This window comes from Ascaphus truei, chromosome 3 (assembly GCF_040206685.1).
Source record: "Ascaphus truei isolate aAscTru1 chromosome 3, aAscTru1.hap1, whole genome shotgun sequence".
Taxonomy (NCBI): domain Eukaryota; kingdom Metazoa; phylum Chordata; class Amphibia; order Anura; family Ascaphidae; genus Ascaphus; species Ascaphus truei.
Genome location: NC_134485.1, coordinates 65,717,650 through 65,741,947, shown reverse-complemented (window position 1 = coordinate 65,741,947; position 24,298 = coordinate 65,717,650). Strand labels below are relative to the sequence as shown.

The 24,298-nt window shown below is 39.6% G+C and overlaps 1 protein-coding gene across 6 annotated transcripts in view; it reads right to left on the bottom strand.

Moving 5' to 3' along the window:
• Positions 1–1,672: 1,672 nt before the first annotated feature.
• Positions 1,673–24,298, bottom strand: part of TAOK1 (TAO kinase 1) — a 108,167-nt gene continuing 85,541 nt past the window's right edge. For all 6 annotated transcript variants that reach the window (XM_075594192.1, XM_075594194.1, XM_075594193.1 and 3 more), the window contains 9 exons: positions 23,882–24,085; positions 23,251–23,385; positions 20,055–20,291; positions 18,448–18,576; positions 14,916–15,119; positions 13,359–13,598; positions 9,636–9,848; positions 8,788–8,970; positions 1,673–7,993 (listed from right to left, as the gene is read on the bottom strand). In XM_075594192.1, the coding sequence (XP_075450307.1) occupies positions 7,532–7,993; positions 8,788–8,970; positions 9,636–9,848; positions 13,359–13,598; positions 14,916–15,119; positions 18,448–18,576; positions 20,055–20,291; positions 23,251–23,385; positions 23,882–24,085 (2,007 nt within the window). In that variant the 3' untranslated portion in view covers positions 1,673–7,531. The remainder of the gene's footprint in view (positions 7,994–8,787; positions 8,971–9,635; positions 9,849–13,358; positions 13,599–14,915; positions 15,120–18,447; positions 18,577–20,054; positions 20,292–23,250; positions 23,386–23,881; positions 24,086–24,298) is intronic.

Sequence of the window (24,298 nt, the reverse complement as noted above, 5' to 3'; positions counted from 1 at the left end):
TATCTGTACCATTTGTTACTTTTGTTGTTTAACAAACAGTAACATCCAGATCACCCCCAGTAGAGGCTGTTCTATTATTAAAGTGTTGGGGGCACTGGATACAGAAAAGTCAGCAAATATAATTTAAAAGGATCTCAAATAATGTTTCATTTTTTTGTAAGTGCGTAATTATACACCCAGAATTATTTTATAATGTAGCAAGAAAAGCCCTGAGCATTAAACGCCACTTTACCAGGTCACCACAGTGCATCTTGTTGTTAAACCAATCAATGCTGGAGACTTGTGAGCAGCCCATTTACAAGTGTAACGTATTATGTGAATGCAAGGAAAATAGGATTCTGTGTGAGAAAATCTCCCACAACCTTCACTTAAAACATGGTCTCGCTTTGGCAGCATCTTGATCTGCGGGTGTGCATTCATATCCTCCATATTTCAACTGAATTCTTAATCGTACATTTTCTTCTCTAAAAAAACCAAGATACACTTTCAGATGAACGGCCAAAACACCTTTTGTGTGTCCTGATGTGGCAAGCAGTGGGAGTGTACAGAGGGTGAAGGGATGAGAAAGTAGTGAATAGAAATCCAAAGTGTGGAGAAAAAAAAAAATGAATATCCTTGTAACTTCTAGAAATACATGTGCAAATAAAAATTCAGAAACATGCTGGGAGCAAGAAACAAACCTCAAAAGCAACAAATATATAAAATGAAAATGATAAACAGGCTATGTTTGTTTTCTTTCTATCCCAAGCTTGCCAGAGGCAACAGGAATGCATTTCAAAGACCAGCGGGTGCTGGCTCCCTCTGGCATAGAAAGTGGTTTGAACCGCTTCAATGCTAAATTCACCTACAAAACGTGATGTCATCTGCACAGAAGGAATGAACCCATCAGCTGCTGGAGACTTGTGTATAGCTTTGCTGTGCAGGGCTACCCAACACTGAAGGAGTTTAGACCATTTGCTAATGGAGGGTTCAGCAACACAGATTTGAAATGCACTCCTGCATCAGCAATTCGGTTAACCCTGCCAAAGGGAGGGGTGGGGGGGAGGAAAAGGGGGAGGGGTGGGGGGAGGAAAAGGGGGAGGGGTGGGGGGAGGAAAAGGGGGAGGGGTGGGGGGAGGAAAAGGGGGAGGGGTGGGGGAGGAAAAGGGGGAGGGGTGGGGGGAGGAAAAGGGGAGGGGTGGGGGAGGAAAAGGGGGAGGGTGGGGGGAGGGGTGGGGGGAGGAAAAGGGGGAGGGGTGGGGGGAGGAAAAGGGGGAGGGGTGGGGGGAGGAAAAGGGGGAGGGGGGAGGAAAAGGGGAAGGGGGGGAGGAGAGGGGGCGGAAAAGGGCCCGTGGGGGGGCGGGACCGGTGTGGGAGCCCTGGGCGGTGGCTGGCCCGGGGGGCGGTGGGGTCAGGCTGCTAGGTCGGTGTGGGCCGTGCGTGCTGGGGTGGCCCGGCGGGGCTGGGCCCGTGGGTCTGGGCCCTGGGTGGGGCGGACGGGGGGCCCGGGGGGGGGGCGGCCCTGGTGGGTCTGGGCCCTGGTGGGCGGGCCCGGGGGGGGCTGTCCCGTGTGTGTGTCTGTGCCCTGTTGGGGTTGCGGGCCAGGGTGGCGGGACCGGTGTGGCGGGCCGTGTGGGAGGTGTCTTCCGCACCCCTCTCCGCAGGTATGGCGGGGCATGATTTACCTCCGTACGGGACAACTTGTTAAAATTTGTGTTAATAGTTATGTTAGACAACTCAAGCTTTTTTTCCTCTCGGCTTTTTTTTTTACTTTTTTCTTCACAATACAAGCAAGTGATTTTAAAATGTACAATAATATACACAATCCTGCCCCCTCCCCACCTCAGCTACTAATGATGAACTTTTCACAAGCTCTGCAACATACTTAAGATCAGACAGTTAGATTACTCCTGTAATCTATGTCTCTCTCTCTCAAATTGGTTGGCTGAAATGGGCAAAGGGTTCTCTCTTATAAATAGAATTTTATTTTCTGTTTAGCAACTTAAGTGTTAATAAAAAAAGGCTCTAGCATTTACAATTTATTAAGTCGATATATCTTTGTGTAATATGCACTAAATATTTTTTTACGTTGATTATTTACACCAGTGTTTTGCTGTCCTCTCACCACCGTCCTATTTAACAGGTTGAATACTCCTGCTGGGAACTGGTGATAGACAAAAGATAGTGTGGTACAAAAAAATTATAAAATTGTGATTTGCAAAACCTGCCTGATGCACAATTTCTCGCCATTTTGGATATTTCTTATAGAAACCAATAGGCCCTACTTGGGACACTGCAGTTCTCTTTAGCAGTTAAGGGATTACCTTATTTCTTCAAATCCTGTGACTCCCATGGCTTGAAGTCAGGCTAACAGAGGGGTCCGCACAGATATGCAGTCTGTTGCAAGCCCCTCTGGCAGCTATGTGTGGAATAGGTGTCCCTAAAAACAAATGCTACAAGGTAAAGGGGGAAGTATTAAAAAGCTAATTATTATTATTATGTCCATGATCATTTAAAATTAGTTGACAAAAGAATGGCCGCCCCCAGAATATGGGTTGAGTACCATAGTTTTTAATGGTACCTACACAAAAGGAATGTTTCACGTTGCTTCTCTTAATACACGTCAAGCATGTGTGCGGTTCTTAAACATATGATGAAAAAAACAAACAGCTCTGACAAACTAAAAAAAAAAAGTCTTTGCACGAGTCTTACACATGGCTTAGTTCCTCTTTTTAAATGTAGATTATTAGTATGGAGTATCTCCTTGCTTCTCAAAACATCCAGTCGGCACTAGTGCAATTTATATTTCAGCCAAGTCATGCAAAAGCTGCATACAATTTAATTTATTCCTTTCTAAAAGCACCCTCTCCAAACAGACTGGATTTGAATTGGCACATCTATCAAGTGTAGTATATGGTCTAAGGTAATTTGTAATCGGAAAATATTTTGGCTGTTTCATGGACAAATTACATGAAATGTAGCATCATAATCCACATAAATGGTGCCTTCCTTCTGCAGAGTTAAAAGAAAGGAAGGAAAATTAAATATCTAACTTCTGTCGTTACTTATTGTGACTTATAGCAACCCTAAAATTCCATTCTGCAAACTCACAACTGACCTCAACTGCCAGAACAGCACCGGGGCTCAGATCCACAAAAGGATGCTAAATGTTAGCATGCCTTTACTGAATGGAAGTAAAGGTGTGCTAAATCTTAACACCTTTTATGGATCTGGGCCTTAGAACACTGCACTTTGTTCACAATCCATTACCAGTTCAATCCACATTTCAATTCAAACACATTTTGAATGTCTTAGTCATTATACCGAGACCCTAATTTAACAAACTGACCTAGAGAAACCTAACATTTATGTGCTGTCTAATCTATGGGACGCTTGAAAGAGTGGCTCAGGTTTGGATTTCCATCATTACCCTCAGCAGTCCCATACATAAAAACTGCCCCTATTAGCTTGTATAAGGTGTCATAAAAAAGGACCTCTCATTAGCACTAAAAAATAAAAATCTAAAACCAGATTTTGCTAAACTTATTGGAAAATGAAATACTTTATTAAAATACTGATCGGTAGGGCGTGGAGACATACATATTTATAACATACTAAATACATCATACAGGATCCAGAACTGTTTCCAGGGAACTGTTGTGTAGGTGTTGGGGCAGGAAGGTAATAAGGGATACCTAGTATAGGATCTCTTTTTAAAATAGACATGTCTTGGCAGGAAACCTTGAGCATGGAGCAAAATACGATTAAAAAGGATCAATTACTTTACTACATAATGAGCTATGAAATTTGTGTTTTTGTTTATAGTGTTTGATTCATTATTCAACATTATTATACCCAGACAAGCATATTCAATGTGGAGCATTGACTATATAGGAAAGACAATGCTATTTAAATTAATCTCTTTTCAATTGATAGCCTGGAGCACCCTACAATAATGAGTGATCAAGCTCAACACGGGTTTCAGATACATTCATTAGCACTAGTATTTAACCAGTAGTGTGAGGCTTTGTTGGACTGTACAGCTGCTTCCCCCCCCCCCCCCCACCCACCCCAACCCACTAGCATTCCAACCTCCGTTTATACACATTGGTACAACTTTCATCAATGTTTGATGCAATCCATCACTCCTGGGTAAAATTTTAAGGTGCAATCTCCTCTCAAATATGTATATAACTCAAAATTTCTACAGGCCCCATCTAAACTGTTGTCTTCATATTGCTGTTGCCTGGGATAAGAAAACATGGCAGAATGTAGTGGTGTCACTGTGTTCTTGTAGAAGAAATAGCAACACAGCCTCACTGATACAATAGCAATACAATGGCAATCATTGAAATGAAACTTGTTCTGTTGATTGCACAAATTAGATAGCACGGGGCAAAATGATATCCCAAAGCAACAACTTTCACGCAATGCCATTAATATTTTCTACCAATGCTACCAAATATGCACTGTGACAATCTCTTGTGCAACATTAGTGATACAAGGAACTGCAGCTACCATATGCTTTTACACAAGCAAATCGCATTGATTGGACCTGTGAGACACCACTGCTCACTCCCACTGATATCATTAACAGCAATGTGTAGAAATCTCTCAGCAGCAAAAGGACCACGGCTTATGTAGTCTACATTTATTAGTGTAGAAGAGCTGCAGTAGGAGGTGTAGAAATATGAGACCTTTCTACAGGTTTTGAACTTCTGTTTCTCAGCTAAGTAAACATTCACTAGTGCAACACAAACATTTCAATTTGCTGCTTTTACCTGACTGGATGTTTAATGTGAAGCAACTGAAGAACAAAAGGTCAGTCTCCTGAAGCAGTGAACCCAAACTGACCCTGAACTTATGAGTTAGTCATTTATATAAATCTAATAAATAAAATTGTCATCCCAAGATCAAACACAGCTTCTGAGTATAAAGAAAGTCACAGAAAATAATAAAACATTTTTCTTTGATTAGTTCTACCAATATTTAACTTTTTTTTTGCGCGCATGAAATGCCAGCTATGAATTGGTTTGAATTTAAAAGGCATTTGGCAAATATTTGCAACACAAACATTGTGGCTACAGTTAATCCCATGCGCGAATTTCCAGATTCTTGTTTTCAGTTAGAAAGTGATCTTGCAGAAAATGTAATTCTAAATTAGCCCCATGTAGGGAACAGATATTACATTCTATGTGCAGAAGGAGAATGGTTACCATATACAAGAAACCTTATATTCTTACATAGGATACCAACTCTCATATGACAAAGTCATAAGTAAAACTTTTAAAGTGAATCTATTGATGGTATGTAGGGCTCTAGAAATTATGGGATGAAATAATGCTCATGACTATCCATATGAAAAAAAAATTCTCAAAGAAGGCAGCATTGCAGGTTTATCAATATGAAATTATGTTTTAACTGGTTAAAAGTATACTTCTAGTATAATGAAAATCCTCTCAGTGCACTCCAAAATATCAGTATTTGGCCTGCCAACTGTACAAGGTATTATATATTTTGCTTTTCATTGCAATGAGTTGGAAAGAACTGAATGAGTGTCACAAACGCCCTCCTTTGAAAGTACCGTGTATATTTTTGTGGATAAAATAATTCAAAAATGGCAGATCTAGGTTAATAGAACGATACGTTCTGAACCTTATTTCAGATATTTCATATTCCTGGAAGGAATGGTGTTAAACAAGTTGGCATGTATCATTTGATCAGCTGAAACATGTAATGCTGCTTTGAACAGTAAGTTTATACACCTGACAATTTCTTCTTCTTAAAAAAACAAAACACAAAAAAAACAAACCCTGCATCAAACAATCTGTCTATTCATTAAAATCACTTCTCACTTTCTAACCCTTTTACCTGCACATCCTACATTACGGCTCTTCTGAAGTTGGCAGGACTAAAACACCTGCCGTTGGCACTAACTGATCTTAGCACCAAAGTAGTTAAAATTTGCTCACGTACACCTGTATGTGACACCATGTTACTGGTGTCTTGCATCACATTTGATCAACTGAGAAGAGTGTTACTTGGTAGCATTGCAAGGAGATGAGTTATACGGACAATTTGTTATTTGAAAAGGGAATGCGTCTGCATTAGAAGCAATTAATGTAATGATATGAAAATTTAAAACAGTTAATTAGATGACTGTTAAAGCAATTTTAATATTGTGGCACGATCAAGAGATACTTTAAATTGAGAGCAGCCTCAAAGAAATTACACATGTACTAAAGAATGTAACAGTAAGTGGGTCAAACACCCTATGTAAAGTATCTCTAGAACTACACTGGAGAATATAGGACATAAGTGAGAGTTTAGAAAACCAAAAGATCACTGTTTTATGAACACCTTTACTACTTGATAACTAATTACGTGGTAAAAGAATGCAATTTATACCAAAACCACAGCAGTCCAACAATGCAGAGAATGTTCTTCTAGTTAGTAGAAATCCTCAGCAAAGCATCACCACTATTCATTCATTCCTCACTATGTCAATATAAAATAGATTTCAACCTAAGCTACCTCATTTCACTGTGACCCAATCTAGTGTGTTCCATAATGCCATTTAACTACTAATGCCTCCAAAATAGGACAACGAGCACCAAAGACCAACAGATAATGTGGGCACTTTAGGGTGCAGTTCCACTGCTCTGCCTAAGGTACCGAACAAATTGCCTTAATCACAGATGTTTGCAACTCCACCCTGTTTGGAAAAATTTGTCTACGTTTGGGGTGAGCACCTGCAACAGTGAGAGATGGCTAACAGCATGGAATAAAGAGTTGCTACTAGCACAGCAAGCTTTTCTACATGAGAAAATAGATATGCAAAATCATTTATTTATGCTTGAGGGTCTCTCCCAAGCACTAAATGATTAAGATAGCACTTTAATACTCCCCTTGTTGCTTTGGTTGTAAGCAGCAATTTACTCTAAATACCTAATCCTGATTGTAGACATATCTGGCCTAATTGGAACGAAAGTAATCACAAGTTTCAATGGAATATATTTTCTATAAAGGAGAAACTCAATCAATGTTCTTGATGCATTCTGATAACAGATTTGAATTGAAGATTTAAAAACCAGATGGGCTATCACACATACAGCAACAAAGGGATTCATTACCACTCAAGGATGAGAGATAAGAGCCTTACGAAGTGTACGGTGATCAGTTAGAACCACGGAATGTACCAAGTTCTGAATGTGCTGATACAGTTGTCAGAGGTGAATCTGCATCAGTTTCTTGCTTTTGATAGTTTGGTATACTGTAGCTCTTAATAGCTACTTTGCCAAAATCCAATCCCAGCACAATCCACATGCTTTACTTCCCTACCCCACTCCCTGATATAAATCCAGCAGCCAATGCAATCATACTCCAGACAACGCACAGAAACTTAACCCTGTACAAACTGATTAAAATACAGCATGTGTAGGAAGCCTTATTTTTGCAACTGCTCAATACCAATGAGGAAGCTGCTGTGAGGACTTCTTAGGCAGTTTGTGTTGAAAGATCCAAAGGAATGGCCAATGGGTTCTCCTTTCAGTTATGTGTAAGACATGTGTGAGCCATTGGATATTTGTGAAGTAACACTTGTGCTCCTGCTCATTCCCTGCTCTGTCCGTCCCCCGGAAGCTGTCCGCCTCAGAGCCTGGGGGCTGTTGCGGACCCCCATCGCACTACTACGTGGGACACCTTGCATGGACCCTGAGGGGTGACCCCATGGTTGAGGCCCACCTTGCATGGGGTGGCCCCAGGCTTGAGGTGGGCCTCCCATGGGGTGACCCCAATGAGGTCCAGGGCCTCCCGTGGGATTATGGGACCAGCCAGAAGCTCCCGGGTAGCTGTGGCTGAACGCCTCGGGGGAGAGATTAGAAAGTATCATGTTGCTAAAGCCTAGTCTCATGCTCTCCGAGTCAAATGCTTCAATTTCTCGGGCTTGGCGCTCCAGCAAGCTCCGTATCCGCTCAGTACGCTCGTTCTGCAGAGCCAGCATTTCTTCCTCAATCTAAAACAGGAGAGGATGGCACATCAAACATGTTAAATACGATTTTCTGTAAGAATTCAAATCTCACACTGTTTACATTTAAATGGACGTTTCTACTAATACAACCTTTACAAAAATAAAACTATACTTTGAAAATAAATTATACACACTCTTCAAAAATTATTTTAAATTACAATAAGGACTTTGAAGGATGGGTGATTTTTAATCATATTTCAGCCACTTACTGACAAAGGTATACGGTCACGCACTTTTTGTATAAGTGCCAGTAATGAAGGATGATTATCAGAGACAGACAAGGACAGTAACCCTAAGCTTCAGGTTTTAATGTTCATACACCATCAAGATATACATTAAAATTTTTATTTTAAATACACATACTGGTCTCATTATTTTAAAGACAGAAGTCATCTAGTTTTAACCTATTAAAAATATTACTACCATTATTTCAATCTGGTCCTTAAAAGGTACATTCCTAGTTAATGGATAAAACAGTTTCTTAACAAATTACCTTCACATTTCTTATCATTATAACTTATTTTAGAGATATTTACGTAAAATATGAAACGTTTACCAAGTTTTCTTACTTAAGTGCAAAGCCAATGTGGTGCCTTTTAATCAGCAGCATTTACACATGTATTAAAAATATGTAATGTTATCTGTAGTTTGAGAGCACTGTACAAATATATTAGCATTAAGATGCAACAGAACGGTAAGTAAAAGCTATTAGTAATCACTTCACATTCCTTATGATGTCATGTAGCCAGGACCTTGAAAGAAAGTGTTTAGTCATGTACCTTCTGTTCGAGAAGGGCCCTGCGGAGGGAAACCCTCTGTTCCAGTTCACGTAACTCCCGCTCATGTTGGGCCTCGGCCTGCATCTTAATTTTGCTCTGGTAGGCATTCAGTAGCTCCAGCTCCTGCTGCAGTTGCATTTTCAAAACCTGGCACTCTGCCTCCTGTGCCTCATCCAAGCGCAGCTGCAAAGACAGAGTAAGTTGATGTGTCAGGAATTTTGCCTACTCAAAAGAAACGTGTTAAATAAAAACCCCACAGAAAACATAAAGTGTTATCCTTTTTTTTTTTTTTTTTAACACTACAGTATATGCTTTGTGGCCTGCAATGCATTGTTTCTGCACTGAAGGCACTGCCCTCTGTAGAGGTCAATACCTTTTTAAGATGACTGGTTAGCCTCATTTAACCCTGGACAAATAATATTGCCTATTTGTGTTTTATGTATCAGAGTTAAATGTAGGATCCCAAGCAGGGGCCCGTTATTCTGAGCAGTTTTACAATTTACAGTATAAAGCACTGCGTCTATTGGCAGGTCTCTAGAAACAATTAGGACAGCCCTTCAGCCTCTGCAAATGATACAGACTGTGTATTGACGTTCACAATCTCAGTATAGATACAGTCTGTGGGGCACTGCATTTGATGCTAGTCCTTTGCTAAAAGTTATTTCATTAACATTCAAGGTGGCTTATTAGGCTAAAGAAGAATGTTTAATAATTTAGCCTCTTCTTGTAAATGAAATACTGGAAGCTTTTCTGTAGTACAAGATCACATGGGCAACACCTGCTACAAGTCATTCCAAACACAGAGAACAGACACTACAAGAAGCTCTGGTCCCACCACTGAAACTCACTGCTTGCGTGGAGAGCATATCATTAATGCTGTGGTCATACTGCTCAGCCAAAATTGCCAGTTTGCGGGTCTGTTCCTCCTTCAATCGTTTCAGCACTGCCTTGTGTTCATTCTTTGGTGTGGTCTCCAACAGGTGGTTTCGCAGAGCTTTATACTGCCGGGTTTGGATCTTGCACGTATCTTGGAACTGCTTTTTTATCTGTAGCTCTTTAGACTGTGAAGACAGAGAGAGAGCGCGTGCAGTGGGATTTTAGTTAAATGAATCTCACTATATTTAGGACTTACTTCACCAGGACATCAACTCAAGACCTATCTTAATAAAAACATAGCTATTTGTTAGTAGAAGAGTTGTATAATGTATCTGGTGAACAAGATTGCTTTCTGTGGCTGTCACTTATAAGCTTGGCCCCCTGCAGACGCACTTACCTGAATGCTCTCCTACTGTCTCTGTACGTTCTCCCCACCAGTTAGATTGTAAGCTTCCCGAAGCAGGGACTCCTCTTCCGAAATGTTACTTTTATGTCTGAAGCACTTATTCCCATGATCTGTTATTTGTATTTATATGATTGTCACATGTAGTACTAATCTGAAGCGCTATGTACACTAATGGGGCTATATAAATAAAGACATACATACATAAATACATACATACAGTTATACTACAATACCATACAATTTAGCATGATGAATAATGCCGCTACCAACAGTTCACTTTCTTTTTAAGAGGGACTACCGCTTTAAGAAAAGAACTTTAAAAAATATATTCTCCCCACAGAAAAAGGATATTTAAGTAATTGGCAGAATCCCCTTTACACGAAGTTTAGAAGCAAGTATGTTATGTATACTGAAAGGGCAGAAACTTGTGCTCCTTTATCACCAGCAAACGCCTTAAACTGTGCGTTTAGAACCTGGCGATTTTGAAATGTATTGATAAACATTAACGTAAATTAATTAAAAAGTGATTCAAAGCAAGGCAGACTGGTTGAGCAGAAAAGGATAATAATGTCCAACAAAGGCAATCTCAAGGGTACAGCTGCGTTGATGCTATGCACAAAAATTACCCAACCAATTAGTATTACATTTTTTTCATAACAGCGCTCTAATCAAAACATTTGTCATGGCACAAAGGAAAGTCGTTCATGACTGGCAGGATCAAGAGCTCAGCGAGTCTCTGCTAGTAAATTGCTGACAAATTGGACTTCCTGAACGTGTATTCGTAATAATTAGCAGTAAGATGCAGCAGTGAAGAGCTTTTGGGCTTATGAACATAATGTTCTTTTTGCAATGTAGGGGAGAGGTAGGGAAATAGTAAGGAAATTACTGGAAAGAAACATTATAAAGCAGATACTCAAAATCCTTTTTTTTTTTATAGAAAGGGTGTTATATTTATAATTTTTTTTTGATCAATTCCTTGTAAAAGGGAAAACCAAGAATGAAGGGCCTTGCAGATACTGTGTTCGGGGTATCATGATGAAACAGTCCTAAGTATACAGTATAGTGTTCTTGTGATACAAGTTATGGGTGCTGCCTGCACGCTGCTTTGGTAAATGCACCAAGTGAATACCGATACTGTATTCCAGAACGTTTAACTCTTTACGAGCCAAGAGTCACCGGACGTCAATGTCTAGCACAGTGGTGCGCAAACTGGGGAGGGCGCGGGCGGTTGCAGAGGCCCCGCGCTCTTTCCCCAAGGCATTTAAATTAATGCCGGGGAATCGCGTGAGGCCTCTGCAACTTCACTTCCCTTCTGCGACGCGTCGCCATGGCAATGCAGCGCCCAATGACATTGCGGGGTCATGTGACGTCACGTTGGCATGGCAAGGTAAGGGAGGGAAGCAGGCAGGGGGGGCGCAGCAGGAACAGATTGCACACCCCTGGTCTAGCACACTCATAGCTCTTATGACATTCAGTAAATGGCATCGCCTTCTTTGCACAATTCTGGAGGTTATTGTGATAGAGCTGTGGTTAGTGATTGGAAAAGGAGGAATTCTTCCTTTGTTGCTGATGTTGGGTGTGGGTAGAAATTGTATAATCTCCACACAAACGATCACAGTATAATAGGTGAGAAAGATAAAATAGCAATAAGACAAAACACATATTGTGGTACAAGAGGTAGCAAAGACCCTACTCCAAAGAAATTATAACCTAAAATGTAGCAGGCGACACAGCCATTAACAACGTAAAGAAAACCTACCAAAATGGGAAAAATTATTAAAGTCTGTTCCCACCTGGTTTGGTTATTATATTCAGTCCATTCTAGATAAGACTTTATAATTGACAAAATATGGAGAGATAAAAAAATGTTGACTTTCATTATGATGTATAATATTTGGTTTTACTGTAACGACTTACTCCCTTTTTATCTCAGACGTTGGTAAAAAGTTGGCTGTATTTGAAAAACAAAATAAACTTAAGCTCCTGCAAGTGAATGTTTTGATGTGTTCATTAATGGGAAAGCACCATAAGATTTCCTCCTTAATGCATGGCAAGTTATTTCCTTCTAGGAAAAGCTCTGTTATAATTTGTTTGAGGGGAAACACTTTGTAGACATTTCTGGCAAAGTGGAAAAGGAATGTGAAAGCGCTTCTGTCTTCACATTGTGCAGTTTCTCTCAGGTGCCAGACTCTGTTTACAGCTATCAAATCAAAAAACTTTAACAGGAAACAGAAGGGAGGTGGCACAGCTTCCAGACAATGTCCCCACGATTCCTATAAACCCATTAATGTCACGTTCTCTGTTCTCTTTTGCAAGAGAAGCAGTGCAGGACTGAGCCTCTGCAGTTTACTTATGCCACTTACTGCCTTTTGCAGTTTGTTCAATCCTCCTACAATACATTGTAACACACACACACACACACACACACACACGTTTCTAGCTATGAGCATGTAAACAGTAATGTGAAGTTTAGACTTTTAGCTTGCGAAGTCCTTTATAAAATGTGCATTATCAGCATCTGTGATCAGTAATGCCCCTGAAGCGATTGGCATAGGCTGTAATCTAAACAATCGTATTCAGTATACAGTATAACTCCGCATTCTGAAGTGAAACTTAGTGGGACTGCATCTACAATAATCTCATAGGGAAAAACACTCAGAATTGTTACGAAAATAACAGGAGTGACTGCGCAACACTTCTCCATTTTGGCTTTATTTTTGTTAAATAAATCATGACACGGTGTAATATGTCAGTTGTTGTTGTTCATCTGAGGTTGTATTTACCTCATTTTATCACCTGCTAAGGAACAGATGATTGTTATGTCCTGATATGTAAACCATAGAATTCAAAGAGGGTGTGTGTGTGTGTGTGTGTGTGTGTGTGTGTGTGTGTGTGTGTGTGTGTGTGTGTGTGTGTGTGTGTGTGTGTGTGTGTGTGTGTGTGTGTGTGTGTGTGTGTGTAAACTAATAAATGTAGTTTTTTTTTGCTCGTTTGAATGATACTATTGTGAAGCCCACCTACCACTGCTGGGCAATAACCGTATATTCCAAAGAGAAACCGCTGACTGTATGTTGCTTAAGAAGATACACAAGTATCACACGCTTATCATTTCACACTTCCCATTCTCTTGATAACATTCCTTGTTATATACAATTTTCCATTGATAATTTGGTTTAGGCTGCACAGGGACTGCACAAAACCTATAAAACAAACTAAGTACTGCCTGGAATAACACTCTCTGCCACTCCCCCTACCAATTCCCTTGATAAAAGTAAGCAAAGATTAGTACCTTCAGGCTCTTAGGCTGTTGTCGGACTTCCATGACGTGCTTACGCCTAAGTTCCCGCTCGCGCCGCTTGTTGTATTCCAGCTGGTTTGTGAGCTCCGTTTGGTGCTGCAGCCTTATAAGCTCGCAGCGCATTTTTTGTATGGTGTTGAGGTGGCGAAACTCTAGCTCTTGCATGGACTCGTGCTGCCGTAGCAGCATTGCATGCTCCAGGTCCTTCTGTGTCTGTCTCTTATTTAGCTCCTAACATCCAAAGGTAAAAAGGGTTGAGAAAAAGAACCATATTATACATTAAAGAAAAAAAAAAGTTATGTAAAAGGCACTATATGGAGGAGCTTTGCTAATTTGCTGCAGGGTATCGCATCCAGTGTGACCTGCCATTCAAGTCAATAGCGGGTAACACCAGACCAGAGTTACCTGCCATTCAAGTCAATAGCGGGTAACACCAGACCAGAGTTACCTGCCATTCAAGTCAATAGCAGGTAACACCAGACCAGAGTTACCTGCCATTCAAGTCAATAGCGGGTAACACCAGACCAGGGTGACCTGCCATTCAAGTCAATAGCGGGTAACACCAGACCAGGGTGACCTGCCATTCAAGTCAATAGCGGGTAACACCAGAAATCTGCGCTTAGTGAATCCAGGCCACTGGGTGAGTGAGTTGCTATAAAGAAATCACACAACTCACACATTTTTCACTAGAACAATAATAATAATATTGATAAAAGCCTTTGCACGGTCACTATGATTTTACAAAAGAAAGTGTGTGCAAGTGAGCTGATGCAGTTTAATGGATATAGCTATCCTTTTAAAGCAGCTATTCCTCCATAAAGAAAAAACAATATTCTAACTTACATGAAGCAGAGGGTCCCTCGGAGCGGATTCGTGGTCCCCTGACCTCTGAAGACCCCCTCCACCCCTGAGCAATACACACATGGCCACCCGTGTCACCAAGAGAAATCCGCATCATCATCTTCCGATGGCGTTGCGGCTTTCTACTGTTTGGAGTCATTTTTGTGTCTACCAAGCAAGTATTCTTGGTTGGTGGTCAAATAGTCTCATTACTCAGGAACCAGGGTTTTATTTCCAGATGTTAGGCGACCACGATTAATCTCCGGGGCATCATGTGGTTCACGATAGTGTAAAACAAAACAAACAAACAAACAACGAATTGTGAGCAGTGCAAATTGCTGCTTTAAATAACTGTACACAGTATCAGGCCAAGCTTTAAAACCTACAAAAAGCAAAAAGTGAGCATCCTACATATAATGTAGTGCACATTTGTAGTAACCATGAAGGCCATAGAGACGTTTTAGGTTGGTGTAGCATTTTATGGACCACCATGAGATATTTTCATAGACATAATAGTGTATACATATGTCAAAAACTTATAGACCTCACTTGTTGATCCGAAGAGGTATCACTGTGACAAAACTTTTACGAAAAAGCGCATCTAAGGTTCCACTGACTACAGAGCTACTCATATAAAAGCCTTCCACAGAATGTATACAGGAAGTGCTTAAAACACAAACCATGCCCTAGTCCATGTTTGTAATGTACCTCTCTGACCAAGTCCTGCTCCAGATTGTGTCTGCTGAGCAACATCCGCCTCTTGAAGCGACGGCACTCCAGCTCCAGGTATTGCCTCTGACGCCGCAGTAGATTGGCTTCCTCCTCAGCCTGGTAATGCTGGAAGTTCTCCTTCTGCTTGGAGAGCCATTCCTGCTTTTCTTTCTTTGGGGTACTCTGGTTCTCATTTAGCTCCTAGCAAGACAAAAATGTCTCATGTAGATCAGCAACATAGAAAGCCCAGCCTAATTGAGACAACGTCAACGTCCCTCAAAGACTGGAATAAGGCCTTGTACTGAACACTAGGAAATAAATATTTATATTAATGAGCTCACATTGACGTTATAAGAATGATGCAAATCACAAAGTGAGGACAACTAGTCTGACACTAGATGTGTTTATTAGAAACAAATAAAGCAGCATTTTAAACACACATGAAACCATTAAAAAAAAGCAAGATTTTACCTTCTTCCTGTATCTTTCTAAAACTTGTGGAAAATAGTTAAAAGAAAATAAATATTTGACTGAAAGCAGCAATAGCTAGTGTGTGTAACAGAAAAGCTAAGAAACTCATTGCATCACAATATTTAAACAGTACAATTGATCACATTTCTGCTGTGGTTGACAACATTCTTAAATTGTTAAGATACCCAACTATTTCTGCTAAGAGGAATCAACATCTTAGGCCTCACAACACAAAGTGTGCAATCCCGCATTGCCAGCTAGAAAACAATCTTTTCTAGATACTTTACTAGTCTAAATGGTTTACTCGTCACAAATCTAACCATGCTAATAGATTAGATTTGGCTGCTTGCATTTTTTATTTAGCAAAATTACAAAGTTGAATGATTTTGGGATATCTGAATAGGGACATGAGTGTCAGTCAATCAAGTGGTTTCTTTACCGTCACCCTGTTCTTATCAGAGAAAGGAGGGGGTAGAGAAAGTCCTCTAGCTGTTTAAACACTTGCTGAACACACAGTGACACATGACAAAAGGAAGTAAGCCAGAGAAAATGAAACCCCTACCAAGCCTCAGCTCACCATGTTTACATAATAAATGTAAAACATTATTTATATAAATATACCCATGTCAAATTGTGAAGGGGGGAAAAAGTGTCCATAATCTAGATGTAACCTCTTAAACTTATTCATTATGGTCCAAGAAGGGATTTCACCTTTAATACACTGTTGAGAACTGACTATTCAATTGGATAACACTGCTTTCTTTGTTATGACAAAAGGAATTTTCGAAGTTCTGCTCTCAGCCAGCTGTCTACAATCTGACAATATTCCTATTTCACATCCAGGTCCATGTTAGACTCGCGTCTAGGTGAGCATACAGAGTTTGCTCGTTCCTGGCCTTTCCAATATTATCACCAGATATAGTTTAAGAACCTTTATTTTCTTACAAAAGACCATGTCACTTCACAGTAGGACCCTAAATATCTTGCTCCCATGATAACCTAACTTCGTCAAGTTAAAGCCCCAAACAAACAATTCTGTCAGTAACTGCCTTTGTGTGATTGTAAATTCTGACTACATTTTCTGTCAAACTCTCCAGCTTTCTGGTTTGTACACTAAAAATACAGATGAAAAATGATGTTGCTTTACTTTGACCAGCTTTCCCCATGAATTTAACAATTGCCTAATAACTACTTAGTATGTATAGTACAAACTTTGGAATTTATTTATTTTTTTAATTTATGGGCCTAAAAATAAAAAACTATAAGCATGCCATGAATAAGGAAAATATATAATTGATAAAAAAAAAATCTATATCACCTTCAGTTAACTGAAAATTCAAAAAGCTGTTGCTACATTTGACCGGGGGCTATAAAGCAATTTCCTTGTTTCACAATCTTTATTTTTGCTGTACAGGACACACTTGCTTCTGGAGGAGTTGAAATTAAAAGTTGTTTCCACCAGCCCCCCTAACTATGCTCTTCTTTTTTTATCCATCTATTTTATTTCTTACGGCTCATTTACCCAATTGTAGCAAAATCTTTGTTTAATGTGATTAGTTCCCTTATGCATTGCAATTTGTTATTCATGTGCATAAACAAAAAGTTGTAGTTAACTTGTGTATACACACACACACACACACACACAAAACAGTAGGCATGTATAAAAAAGTGCGTGCTTCGAGTAACAATACATAATACATTACTCAAAACCGTGGCCCAGTGTAAATAAAGAAACAGCACGCTGCAGAGTATGAATACAAAAAAGTGTATTGTGCAAAAAATAACAGGAAAAAAATTAAGTTTCAGTCCTCTAAAAGGGGACCTTCTTCAGGGTGGTGCAGTAACATGGACAGTGTATGCGACATAAATACCCCAATAGCGGAAGTGCAGATGAACAATGAACAAAAAAGCCGGTGAGACACACACACAAGTCTAATTGAACAGAGAAATTAATTCAGGGAAAGGAATGTAGTGGGACGATTACTTAAAAGCACAAATAGTACTGATGATCAAATCTCATTGATGTTGGGAATACATAAAGCTAATCAGTTAACGTTTCTCAAACTACCAGATAATCGCCGATTACCTGGCACAATATTTCCAATAAAAGAATGAAGCAACATTGGAATCTCCTTAATTATTCTTAATGTTTTGGTCATGATCATAAAAGAATCAACAGTGTGTTCAGATATTAGTTTTATTATCTTTTAAAAACGCAGCTAAGGACAATTGATGCTAAAAGGTCTTGGGGGAAAAAAAAAAAAGGTCTTCTTTGGGATTAAAATATTTATGTATCACATAAGTCAGGACCCAGGCTTGATCCTGCGACAAGGTACAGGTAGATGCACTTATACGACCAGTGGTTACAAATTGCAGAAACACAGGCCACTTCGATAAAATTATTTATTAAACTAATTGGGCTTGTGTGAGGCCCCAAGAGGGGTATGAAACCTGCATCCTTGACAAAACATTAATCATCAAGTTTCTATATGTACGTTATTCATGTATCGGGTCATCCAAATGCATGTGTAATCCTGAAACGCCTACCACTTCCCTGCTAAAGTTTTTCGTACAAGACTTCTGTTTCTTATTCTTTTCACAAAAACCACAGATAAAACTTCAATTTCCTTATTTTATTTAGCATTTTGGAATTTTCTTTGCTCTAAATATTTTTGTGACACACGTATTGACGTTCTATATTCAGTTTTAATTACAGGTAGAGAGAAGGTGTGCACTTTTATGACTCAACATACAGGGCAGCTCTTCTCTCCAACAAAACCCAATGCATTTAATTGTGAGATCATGATCTGCTGCTGCAATACTCGAGAGAAATACCACACTTATTTTTTTTTAGCCCAGGAAGTTGCTTGAGCATCAGAAAGATAAGTAATAGTTACGTGTGCATGTGTCTATCACTGTGCTTGGTGTAATAATATAGCAACAGAGAGTGCCTGCCCCATATTAAGTCTATTTGTATTTCAAGATGATATTTAAGGGGTTCAATATAACATGACATGGTATCGGTTCTGTACAATTTCAAACACAAACATGTCCAAACCTCTTTCAGCTGCTCTTTGCGCAGTTTATATTCCCGCTTTTGCGATTCTAAGAAGCTGTTTAGTTCTTTTTTCTGCTGTGCCTGGATATGCTGCTGGAATTTCTTTTCTTCATTGGCCATCAACTTCAACTGTGGTAAGCAGAAGACAGAACATTCTGTAATGCTGTGTTTTGGTCCAAATTTAAATCTCCCAATGTACACACATTTAATATATTACTGCACTACTAAATCACATCTATGTTTTGTTCAGCTAATCTAGGGATGCTCTGAAGATGTTTCCTTCAGAGAAAATTGAATTTAAATGGGTCCTCAGAGGCAGCCCCAAAAAACAGTTTGCAAAACTAAACCAACACAGTGGGAAGTAAGAACTGGTAAGGTAGTCGCAGTGCTCCTTTACCCTATATGCACTGTCATACCTTATCATGAGAAGTGCCACTGGAAAAGAGCTAACACACCAAAAAGCAAGATACTGCTTTGGGACTGGAGACGTTATAGAAAGAAATAACGAGATAGAATTGCAGAGGACAACTAAAAAAAAAGTATATATAGAAAATTGGGACTCCATAAAGCCAGAAGAGGGTGGGCTAAGGTGAATGTGATGAGGGGTGACTGAGTTAACACACAAGTGTGTTGAATGCATACATTATTATAGTAAATGCCACTTGTACTTAATTTGATGAGTGCTTCATGCATGTGATAGTCAGACTTAACAAAAGTTGGAGCCACTAACTCTACTAAGAAATATTTACCTTAAAGTAGCAAAACATTCAAAATGCAGTTTTTTTAAAAATAAATCAATCAACTCTGTAGTATTAGATAATACTTTCTGCATTTATTATTTACTCATAATGCCATTTTGTAGTTTTTTTTTTTTTCAACTTCCAATTTTTATTGGGTCATACAGCTTATATTTTTTTAATGTACCAATCATCCTTTGGTTGCCACAGTAACCATTTAGAAAGCCATATACACTTCCTCTTTTGAAACAGCTCTTACACACCTTTTTGAGCTCTGTCCTTTGTAAACAAAGTATCGCAAACAGATCTGTTGCTGTGTTCCAAACAGCAGACTGTATTACTTTGAAAGCTGTAACAATAATGTGTTACACTTATTAATATAATGTTACATACCAGCTGCAGTATTTCACTGACTGCAGCAGTTAGAAGGTCGGCCATTTTTCGTTAGGCACACAATCAGGTTGTTTAGAAATGTATAATGGGAGCACCAAACAATTGCCAGCTTAGGTAAGAATGTACAATTATACATTGTCACATGCTTTACACATACAAATAATGAGGGGAAATGTAGTATTGCTGCTTTAATACATATCATTCTTCAACCAGCTTCTATGCTAACCATGTCTGTGTTTTCCATTTTACTAAAGCTTCAGCGTTTTACCAAAAAGAACAAATATACTTTTCTATTCACTTGTCATCTATTGATTACAATATAACGCAACGTGGCTTGCCTTCTAAACCCTAATACCCTCCAATATGCTTCAACTTTACCACAGTAAAGACATAATTAGGTCTCATGTTTTCAACAACTGCAGCAAAGACCTAACAAGAGAAAATACCCACAACAGCCTCATGGCTCCTTTCCCCCACCTCTTTTTCCATGGCTGCCAGGTGTTTCTTAATAAGTTTTTCCATCTCCGCCGCAAAGGTGTTACGCTGGGTTTCTAGATCTTTGTCTAGCCGGAGGCGATGCTCGTCCATCTCTGCTTTAAGCTTGTTCTCCAGTGCCATCAACTGCTTCTGATGTTGCCGCCTCATGCGCTTGTAGCCAGACATCTGTTCTCGCAGCTCAGAGTCTTGCTCATGTTCCTGGATTTGCCTCGTCACCTACAAAATAGAAAAAAAAGAAATAATTTTTTCTTTTTTTGGCAAACTTGCCTCGCTTTAAGACTTCATAACGTGATAAAATGTTCATATTTAAATGGAAAATATTTTTTTACATTTCTAACAATGTGGTTTTCATTAATACAATTTCCTTTACATGCATCCTAAGAAAAAATGCCTCTCATCTTGTATGTACTGTGTCATTGTACAGGCAGTGAAGACTTTCAAAATGTAAGAAAAATGGGCTCCTCTTGTCAACCATGCCAGTGTGATGCTTATAGGAGTAGTCCCTCCTAGGATCAAAGCAAACTATTGGTAGTAATGTGCTTAATGGATTTAATGTAAGTGATTGGTGTCTTTAAATTTTTTTTTACCCAAATGTTAAATGCTACACGGTGTACAATTGCCAAAAATTGGAAACAACCTGCCCCCCCATCCTTAAACCAAATAAACAATAAAATCTGGCATATAGTTTATATGGAAAAACTCTCATCCTATCTGAATGGCTCGACCTCACAATTCTCTGAGATTTGGGCTCCTTGGTTTCGCCATGCAGGTATATCCCCATATATAGATTAGAATACTTGGAACGGAGTGATATGTGTGACAGTCGAATTGTTGTGTACAATGCTACATTTTTACAAATGCTATCCCTCCCCCCCTCCCCTATCCCCCCTTTTATATGTTATATGTTTTGTTAATTTTTCTTTTGTATGAAAAAAATGTTTAATAAAAATTTAAGTTAAAAAAAAAAATGTTTTTTTTTTTTTTTTTAAAACACTCTCTCCCCCCCCCCCTACTCTTAATGCTTTCATGTTCACTAAATGCTTTGGAGGATTTTTACAATCCTGGTGTAATCCATTTTGTGGTAAAAATGTGGATCATATAAACTACAGGTACATTGTGGTTCTTTTGTTCTTTAACAGTGATTTAAAAAAGGAAAAAATATATGTTTTGGTACTTTCCTGAATTTCTAATCTGTGTTTTAAATTGAGATTGTATCGGAGAGAAAGAATCCCTATATGATGCACACTACTCTACTAATTCAAAACAATACATTTTTATTTAGAATACACATAAACACACACATTTATTTAAAACCTAGAACATGCGCGATGAAAAGCCTATTTTGAGAGGCTTCTCTATTGTCCGAAGGGCATGGGTATGTTAACCATGAAATGCCTGATGTACTGGGTGAGCCTTGCAATAGGCTACAATATGTAAGCTTTTACCCAAGCTTTAGCACAGTATATATATATATATTACTTTAGAGATAAGCCCATTAAGGGCTAAGCTAGAGAGAAATGGAGAAGGGCCCTGCTATATATAGCAGTTCGTTCTGAAAAGTTTATGTGTGATATTATTATCTTGTTGTCAAGGAGACACTGAAATAGTGCCACCACCACACATGAAACTTGAACCAAACTGTGAACTGTCTGCATAAAATGTCATTGAAAGCACTCTAACACAGACTTATTTAATGTAACTTATATCAGTGTCCGTTGTATCCAGATTGCTAGGAATAGTGCTTCTAGTGCATGTCAGTCAATCCCTTCATGCAGTATATCTTGAAGCACTTCTGATAGCCACATATTAAAATGGTTATCAGTTAATAGACAATTGGAGCGCTCACAGAACCACGTTCACTGGCAGTCACTGCAAACCAGAAATTGCTACTGTAGCCCTCTCTCTAGCTAGTGGGATCCAAGTATGGCCCACATCTTGATTATCTCTAGCTAGATACTGTGCTGTAGCAGACAGAGACCAAACACCTGTGTGTTAATTGCACAACAGACGTCACTCTGACGTCATCCCGACGCACGTTTCGTTCCTTAGGCACGGAACTTCTTCGGGGCTAGGAGGGTCCCTGCAGAGGCCAGACTTTTATTGCCTGCGGTCGTCATGGTGATCGTTTTCGCGTCATCAGGTGGGAGTGAACTTTCCACCCGGCGCGAGACTGCCAGCCAATCCGCACTGATGTAAATATGCTGGCATAGCCTACTGATCAGAGAAACCTTCCAAACTAAAGTATGTTAACATTAAAAGGTTAAAAAGCTAATGACTTGTCTTGATATTATTTCTTCCTATTGCTATGCTTATAGTGCATATTGCACAATAGCATTACACATCCATGTTTGGGTGTAATTACACAATACTCATCATGGATACAGAGTTTGTAATTCAAGAAGCATATGGCAGTTGTATCCAGTTAGTATGTCTAATTTAATTAGCATATTAAAAAGTAGTCCCACTATGTTATGGACTTGGTACTCTACAGTGGGGTCATTTATTCATGATGTTTCTATAGGAACGTTGAGTAGTTGTAATCTTCATTCAAACCATTTGGGGATTGTGTTCCCAGGTTGAAGATCCACCTTGCTTCTTTTCTTAATAGAGCATTGTCTAGGTCAGGGGAGCGCAAACTTTTTGTGCTGCGCCCCCCTGTCTCTCTGCCCCCAGCTCTCGCGCCCCCCTGCCTACCTTTATCCGCGTCAGATGACGCTGCGTGGGCGTGTGACGTCAGGTCACATGGTGCTGCGGCGTCGCAACACAGACTGCTGAATCCCGGTAAGCAAACAGTTGCAGGGGCCTCACGCGATCCCCCAGCATTTAATTTAAATGCCTGGGGGAAGAGCGCAGGGCCTCTGCAACTGCCCGCGCCCCCCAAGCACAATCTCCCGCCCCCCCTGGGGGTCGCGCCCCCCACTTTGCGCACCGCTGGTCTAGGTCACCCCCACGGAGTCCCAATGTGACATGTTCAATACCCTGAAACTGAACACATGTAGTGTCGCCTTGGTGTTACAGGTAAACATGTCGTGCTAAAGGTGTATCTATACTGTTACTAATGGTGCTAGTGTGCTCTAAAATTAATTTAAATTGAGACTGCCCTTTTAAATCAGCACTGGATTTAATAGTGGTAGCAGAAAAAAACCCTACATATTAAATACAAGTGACAACTTACCAGCGAGGCTGTACGTATGGTGGCAAAGTGCTCCCGGTTGCGATAGTGAGACTTGTGACGTGAAACCTGGGGAGGAGACTGTGGTTCTGATGGTCGCGTTCTGGGTTCAGGCTCCTCAGGGTAATTCTCTTCCTCCTTAACATGAAAAACACAAAACAGCTAATAATACGTCTGAAAATAAAATACACGTGCTGCATTGTCTGAGATGATGTATAAAAGCTCCAAAGCAGCAGAACTAGAACATTACACCTTTCATACTACCTTATGACTATTATTTCTATAGAATTATAGTTGTGTGTGAATAATGTGATTTCTGCCATTTCCTTGCTCCCTTTAGGACATTTAGTCTCTCTTTCTAGAAATGGCTGCACAGGTTGTAAAACCAAAAAAACTATCCGTCTTCATTTTCAGGAGCCGAGGAACAATACTGTACATGTTCATCAATGATAAAATATTTATAAAAAAAAAAAAGGTAACTGGGGGACACACAAGAAAAAAAATATCTATCTTCAAATATTTACTTTATTTGGCAAGTACTGTTATTTAAGTGTTTAATAGTAATTTCACACATACTAACGTTTCACAACCAAGATCCACCATGCATGAACACTCTTACCATGTGCATACTCACTGGTTTTAAGTGGATGACAGAGCTGTTTGACATCACCGTGTGATCTCCTTCCATCATGTCCAGCTCACTCTTGTCATCTGAGGCATCTGGAAGACTATTCACACTACTGCTTTGGCTACTGGCACTGATAGACATACTAGGAATGGACTGGTTACTACCGATGCTATTCACTGTCCCTGTCCTTCCAACTCCATGCTCTTGCTCCTAAAAAGAAAATGAAACCAGGTAATAACTCATTGACATATGAAATATAAACAACTATTACAAAGAAGTACAATTCACTAGACTTTGTTCCGATTGCAATATTACGAGATAGATGGCTGTGTTTTTCTTGATTATGCAGTTTCTTGCATTGTGTGTTTCTGCACCAACACAACCAATTTTAGAAGCTGTGATTGATGTATAACATCTATCTAG